Here is a 7,371-nt window from a genome sequence, read left to right on the forward strand (position 1 = left end):
ATACCTGGAAGTGACATCTGATGAAGAGAATCAAAGGTAATGGATTATTTACATAGTATTTTCGATTTTAGATCTCCCCAACATGACGGCTAGTCTGTATCGCAACGCGTATTTTTCTGGGCGCAGTGCTCAGATTATTGCAAAGTGTGATTTCCCAGTAAGGTTATTTTTAAATCTGGCAAGTTGATTGCGTTCAAGAGATGTAAATCTATAATTCTTTAAATGACAATATAATATTTTACCAATGTTTTCTAATTTTAATTATTTAATTTGTGGTGCTGACTTGACTGCCGGTTATTGGAGGGAAACGATTTCCTCAACATCAATGCCATAGTAAAACGCTGTTTTTGGATATAAATATGAACTTGATAGAACTAAAAATGCATGCATTGTCTAACATAATGTCCTAGGAGTGTCATCTGATGGAGATTGTAAAAGGTTAGTGCATCATTTTAGCTGGTTTTATGGTTTTGGTGACCCTGTCTTTGAATTGACAAAACATTACACACAACTCTTGTAAATGTACTGTCCTAACATACTCTAAATTTATGCTTTCGCCGTAAAACCTTTTTGAAATCGTAAAACGTGGTTAGATTAAGGAGATGTTTATCTTTCAAAGGGTGTAAAATAGTTGTATGTTTGAAAAATTTGAATTTTGACATTTATTTGGATTCAAATTTGCCGCTCTTGAAATGCACCTGCTGTTGATGGAGTGCACCACGGGTGGCACGCTAGCGTCCCACCTAGATCATAGAGGTTAACCATTTGCACATCGTTACAACACTGTGTATATATACATAATATGCCATTTGAAATGTCTTTATTCTTTGTGAACTTCTGTGAGTGTAATGTTTACTGCTCATTTTTATTGTTTTTCATTTTTGTATATTATCTACTTCACTTGCTTTGTCAATGTTAACATATGTTCCCATGACAATAAAGCATGTTTAACTGAATTGAAATTAATTGAGAGAGAGAGACACACAGAGAGACACAGAGAGAGAGAGACAGAATGTTTGTTACTGTGGGTTATTGTTACACCCCTTTCTCACAGATCCAGTTATGATTTGTGCCACATATGTCATCATTCCATGTCTTTACAGGGTCATCTTGTCCATAGTATATTTCAACACAGTCCTCCTGCCCAGAGAACAGACGACCATTATCAGGCTGTCCTGTCCCCCAGTACCTAAATAACACAGAGAACCAGACAGTCAGACACTGTGGTAAAAACATCCTCCTCAATTAAACACATTGTCCTATGTTTTAAACACACACTCTGTAAGATGATCATACCATTATCAAGAATGGGCCATCAACACATTTTGCTACATTCAAATGTAAATATTACCTTGTTTCTATGATACATCTATAGTTCTCTTCAATGACATTCATGAGTCAAAACATATATTTATATGAACATGATTGGAAGCAATATATCTTTGCTGTTTTTTTTATCTCCATATCACAAGGTAAAATGGTCAAATATCTCACCCTGTGGTCAGTGATGTGCCGTCCACCCACTTCCAGGTCTTCTCAGTAACAGAGTCAGTCAGACCAATCCAGGCTCTCATGTGGAGGTTGAAGAGAAATGTCTGTTGTTGAGAAAGACAAAAAACTGTAACTTTTAATATATTTATAAAATACTGCACATATTAGTGCACAGATGAAAATTATATTTGCTCCACCTCTCTCTCTCTCTCTCTCTCTCTCTCTCTCTCTCTCTCTCTCTCTCTCTCTCTCTCTCTCTCTCTCTCTCTCTCTCTCTCTCTCTCTCTCTCTCTCTCTCTCTCTCTCACCTGTTCCTCTCTGCTGTTTATCATCACCAGGTCTGCTCCTCTCTCCAGACAGTCCTGTCTGCTCTCCTTCCAGGTTTTCTTCTCAGAGGAGAGGAAGTACAATCTGGAGTCAAAGTATCTCCATCCCTCCTGGCAATGCTGCTCTGTTGAAGAGCAAAAGTGAACACATTGAGAAACTTAGCCAGTATATTCATACTCATAAACACATTGATATATAACTACTGTTGATTTTACTTCTAATTTATCACAGTTTATATCTCACCAATCACAAAAAGCTTTGCCTGAATATGGCTTTTCTCTTCAGTCAGGTTGTTGTATCTGGTCTGTAGCTGGTCTCTTTCTTTAGTCAGGTTGTTGTATCTGGTCTGTAACTGGTCTCTCTCTGCAGTTGTGTTGGTCTTATAAAGGGAAAAACTCTTTGACAAGTTGTTCCTTTCATCCTCAGAATCTTTGATGGCTCTGTTATCTACAAAGTATTAACACATAGTTACTTGGTAAAACACCAGGTAAATAGGCTTAGTAACCAGCACTTAATACAACTATGTGAAAAGCAATGAACTTGTACACAAACTCACAGTAGACAGACAGGCCTATGATCCAAGCCAGTAGAACACACAGCAGCCCCAGACACACTGCAGCAACTCTGGAGGATCTCTTCCCTGAGCTATCAGGCTCTGTGGACACATACAACATACTTTCATGTTTGTGTGTGTGTGTGTGTGTGTGTGTGTGTGTGTGTGTGTGTGTGTGTGTGTGTGTGTGTGTGTGTGTGTGTGTGTGTGTATGTGTGTATGTGTGTGTTACCTGAGTGCTGGTCTCCTGGTCCATTATTAGGAGCAGTGTCTGCTGTCTCTTCTCTCTTGGTGCTGGTCTCACCGTCTCTCAGGGTGTCTGCACTGACGTAGATATCCACAATCCTCTCCTCCATCTCACCTCTGTTAAACTTGATCTTCTTGTTCATATCTGTCTCAGCACAGATGACCTCAGACATCTCCATGTAACTCTGTGTTGTTATTTCTGTCGCACTGCTTTGCTTTATCTTGGCCAGGTCGCAGTTGTAAATGAGAACTTGTTCTCAACTACCTTACCTGGTTAAATAAAGGTGAAATCTCCAATAACGTCCTGTGTTTTCTGTCTATATACAGAGTCTGGTAACATAGTTGCCCCTGTGTCTGTTTTCTTTACTGTACCTGTCTCTGCTCTGAGTCTTTGACTAACTGTTTTTGATGTCATCCACAGAATAAAAGGGAAATATCAAAAGAGGAAGGTGATGAAATAGTAACATGGTGGTTGAGGTTGGGACATTTTCTTCTCCTGTCCATGTTGTCTAATGTCCTGACCTCATGGTTTGTCTAATGAAATAACCTCATGTTTTGTCTAATGTACTAACCTCATGTTGTGTCTACTGTACTGACCTCATGTTGTGTCTAATGTACTGACCTCATGTTGTGTCTAATGAAATGACCTCATGTTGTGTCTAATGTACTGACCTCATGTTGTGTCTACTGTACTGACCTCATGTTGTGTCTACTGTACTGACCTCATGTTGTGTCTAATGTACTGACCTCATGTTGTGTCTACTGTACTGACCTCATGTTGTGTCTAATGTACTGACCTCATGTTGTGTCTAATGAAATGACCTCATGTTGTGTCTAATGTACTGACCTCATGTTGTGTCTAATGAAATGACCTCATGTTGTGTCTACTGTACTGACCTCATGTTGTGTCTAATGTACTGACCTCATGTTGTGTCTAATGTACTGACCTCATGTTGTGTCTAATGTACTGACCTCATGTTGTGTCTAATGTACTGACCTCATGTTGTGTCTAATGTACTGACCTCATGTTGTGTCTAATGTACTGACCTCATGTTGTGTCTAATGTACTGTGAATCTGCCAGAACATATGCAGTTAGGATGACCACGTGTTTCACAATGTTTCCTGCTCTGCTAAGTATTCAAAATGTAATGAGTACTTTGGGTTGTTTTTTTATGACATTTTTTATTTCACCTTTTTTTAACCAGGTAGGCCAGTTGAGAACAAGTTCTCATTTACAACTGCGACCTGGCCAAGATAAAGCAAAGCAGTGCGACACAAACAACACAGAGTTGCACGTGGGATAAACAAACGTACAGTCAATAACACAATAGAAAGATATACCCTACAGTGTGTGTAAATGTAGTAAGATTAGGGAGGTAAGGCAATAAATAGTCCAGAGTGGTGAAAGAATTACAATTTAGCATTAACACTGGAGTGATAGATGTGCAGAAGATGAGTGTGCAAGTTGTCAGGGAAAAAGTATGTAGTAAAAAGTATTGAAGTAAAGTGAAGTAAGTTGTCAAAAATATAAATAGTAAAGTACAGATACTCCCAAAAATGACTTAAGTAGTACTTTAAAGTATTTTATCTTAAGTACGTTACGCCACTGCTCATTACTGTAAGTCGCTCTGTTAAATGATGAAATTGGAGCGAGAGACAGGAGGAGGAAGTTGTGTGCACTAGGCTGCTGTATGTGTCACAGTATGTTGTCATGGTGATGTTCAACCACTTTCTAACAAACCCAGTGAAGATTCTCCTCACATGTTTCTGTGTTTGTCTCAGCATAGTCCTCCTCTCCAGCAGGACCCAGATTATTGCATTTGGATAGATACACCTGTACCTAGATGGTTAACAACACAGAGAGCCAGCGAGTCAGACACTGTGGTAGAAAACATGCTTGATAAGTACAGTGCCTTCAGAAAGTATTCACACACCTTGACTTATTCCACATTTTGTTTTGTTACAGCCTGAATTAAAAATTGATTAAATTGATTATTTCTCACCCATCTAAACACAATACCCCATCATAACAAATTGAAAACATGTTTTAAAAATGTTTGCACATTTATTGAAAATGAAATGCAAAAAATAAGTTTTCATACCCCTGAGTCAATACTTTGTAGAAGCACCTTTGGCGGCGATTACAGCTGTGAGTCTTTCTGGGTAAGTCTCTAAGAGCTTTCTTCACCTGGATTGTGCAACATTTTCTCATTATTCTTAAAATGAAATTCAAGCTCTGTCAAGTTGATTGTTGATCATTGCTAAACAGACATTTTCAAGTCTTGCCATAGATTATAAAGCCAATTTAAGTCAAAACTGTAACTGTAACTAGGCCACTCAGGAACATTCAATGTTGTCTTGGTCAAACTGTGTTTTAACTTATTGTCCTGCTGAAAGGTGAATTTGTGTCCCAGTGTCTGTCGGAAAGCAAACTGAACCAGGTTTTCCTCTAGGATTATAGCTGTATTCAGTTTCTATTTATCCTAAAAAAAACTCCCTAGTCCTTGTTAATGACATGCATACCCATAACATGATGAAGCCACCACCATGCTTGAGAACATGAAGAGTGGTACATAGTGATGTGTTGGTTTTGCTCCAAACATAACACTTTTTATTCAGGTTTATTCAGGTTAGTATTGTGGAGAAACTGCAATGTTGTTGATCCATCCTCAGTTTTGTCATATCTCAACCATTAAGTCTTTGTCTCTCTCTGTGTGTGTGTGTGTGTGTGTGTGTGTGTGTGTGTGTGTGTGTGCGCATGTATTTGAGAGCTTTCTTAACTCGTACCTGAACGATGGGTCTCAGTCTTCACTCTCCTTTCTGCTCTCATTTAATTCAATAACCGGGTCACTGACATAGTCATCCATCTTAACTAACTGTATGATTACCTTTCTAACTGACTCCTAATCGTAATATCTACTGTATGATTACCTTTCTAACTGTCTCCTAATGGTAATATGCTAGTTCTGAACATCACATGCTAATGTAAAAAGCTGGTTTTTGATATAAATATGAACTTGATTGAACAAAACATGCATGTATTGTATAACATAATGTCCTAGGAGTGTCATCTGATAAAGATCATCAAAGGTTAGTGCTGCATTTAGCTGTGGTTTTGGTTTTTGTGACATATATATTTATATCAAAAAACAGCTTTTTACATTAGCATGTGATGTTCAGAACTAGCATACCCACCGCAAACTTCCGGTGAATTTACTAAATTAGTCACGATAAACGTTTACAAAAAACATAACAATTATTTTAAGAATTATAGATACAGACCTCCTTTATGCAATCGCGGTGTCAGATTTTAAAATAGCTTTTCGGCGAAAGCACATTTTGCAATATTCTGAGTAGATAGCTCGGCCATCACAGGCTAGCTAATTTGACACCCACCAAGTTTGGTGAGCACCAAACTTGGTGGGTGTCAAATTATCTAGCCTGTTTGTTTAGTTCACTCTTGTGCTGTTGCCTTGTTCCTGCATAGATTTTAAGTAAACATCTGGATTTACCCTTACCTCTGCTTGCTGTGTTTCTCTGTGACTGGGTTCGACTTCGTACAAGCATCAGGAGAATCATGGCTGTAGCCTGACAACACAACATCATCAAACTGCTTGCTTTATTTTGTCCAGGTCGCAATTGTAAATGAGAACTTGTTCTCAACTTGCCTACCTGGTTAAATAAAGGTGAAATATATATATTTTTTAAATAACAATGAACCATTTTATCCAAACACATCAGAATGTTTGCTAAACGTTGCTGGAATGCAGACATTCAACATTCTGTTCTGCAGTGTTCTTGAGAGAACATTGTCACCCACTTTAATCTGAAATCTGTAGAAATCTGTGATTGTGTCATTGTGTGTCAATGTATCCTCCTTCACAAGGCTTCTGCTGTTACGACACAGTCACCCACAGGGCCAACTGTTAACATCCACTGTATGTGCATACGTGCTTGGGTGTGTCCAATGTGTTGACATTCTGAACGACAGCAATCCATCAGTCTTTATCAACGGAAACTATACTTTGAACATACTGTAGATTTGAGGTCAACAACTTCTGCAACATGGGTGGTGGATATCTCTTAATTGATAGTGAGATTTTTTTATAATGTTTTACAATGACAACAGTTTTGTATGTATCTGTAACTTATTTGTATGTAAAGGCACAATGGAAATGTTTATCATCCTTTCACTGGTTTTGTTCTCATCTTTAGATGTGAAGAGAACTGAGAAGAAGACAAACACAATATTTGTCTTGATGTTGATTCTCTGTCTTCACTTTGGACTGGTGAAACAGGTACCCTAAGAAAAATACAACCTCACATTTAATATTTAATTTACCTAGTTTAGTTTATTTACCCTGCTTATAATAAATTGTCAAATCAGGAAATCAAGTTGAGTAAACGAAAAGCCAATGAAATACAGTTACATTGTAACATATTTGTTACACGTTCCTACAACTTTACATTTAACACCAGCAGGGTTCATTTATATTTTTAAGTTGAACAAGTACTCCTTTTACAGAGACATAAGAAAATAAAATATTGTCCCACTACTGTTTTTTTCTGACAAGAAAAGAGAGTCCTTAAATGTTATGGGCAGTACCTGTGAATAGGTTTCATGTTGTTTTGACTACGCCCTGAGCTATGCAGAAAAAAATATTGTGGATCATATCTTTGGCATCCTGCTTTAGGACTTGGGCAGTGCTATCATGTTGTACTTTCATTTTGCACATTGACTTACTATTGTTTT

At 37.9% G+C, this 7,371-nt stretch overlaps 1 protein-coding gene and 1 long non-coding RNA gene across 2 annotated transcripts; both read right to left on the reverse strand.

Annotated features, from left to right (window-relative positions):
• Window positions 1–846: 846 nt before the first annotated feature.
• Window positions 847–3,131, reverse strand: LOC106610444 (uncharacterized). The gene is made up of 6 exons (XM_014209823.3): window positions 2,604–3,131; window positions 2,375–2,473; window positions 2,062–2,265; window positions 1,800–1,942; window positions 1,495–1,595; window positions 847–1,189 (listed from the first exon to the last, which is right to left on the reverse strand). Exons 1-6 carry the CDS (start codon window positions 2,794–2,796, stop codon window positions 1,036–1,038), a joined length of 894 nt encoding a protein of 297 aa, XP_014065298.1. The 5' UTR covers window positions 2,797–3,131; the 3' UTR covers window positions 847–1,035.
• A 284-nt stretch (window positions 3,132–3,415) lies between these two features.
• Window positions 3,416–6,437, reverse strand: LOC145881529 (uncharacterized). The gene is made up of 3 exons (XR_014393080.1): window positions 6,137–6,437; window positions 4,721–4,806; window positions 3,416–4,458 (listed from the first exon to the last, which is right to left on the reverse strand). It is a non-coding gene; the product is annotated as an uncharacterized LOC145881529 (long non-coding RNA).
• Between the last annotated feature and the right edge of the window lie 934 nt (window positions 6,438–7,371).

This window comes from Salmo salar, chromosome 08 (assembly GCF_965601325.2).
Source record: "Salmo salar chromosome 08, fSalSal1, whole genome shotgun sequence".
In the NCBI taxonomy this organism is placed as follows: domain Eukaryota; kingdom Metazoa; phylum Chordata; class Actinopteri; order Salmoniformes; family Salmonidae; genus Salmo; species Salmo salar.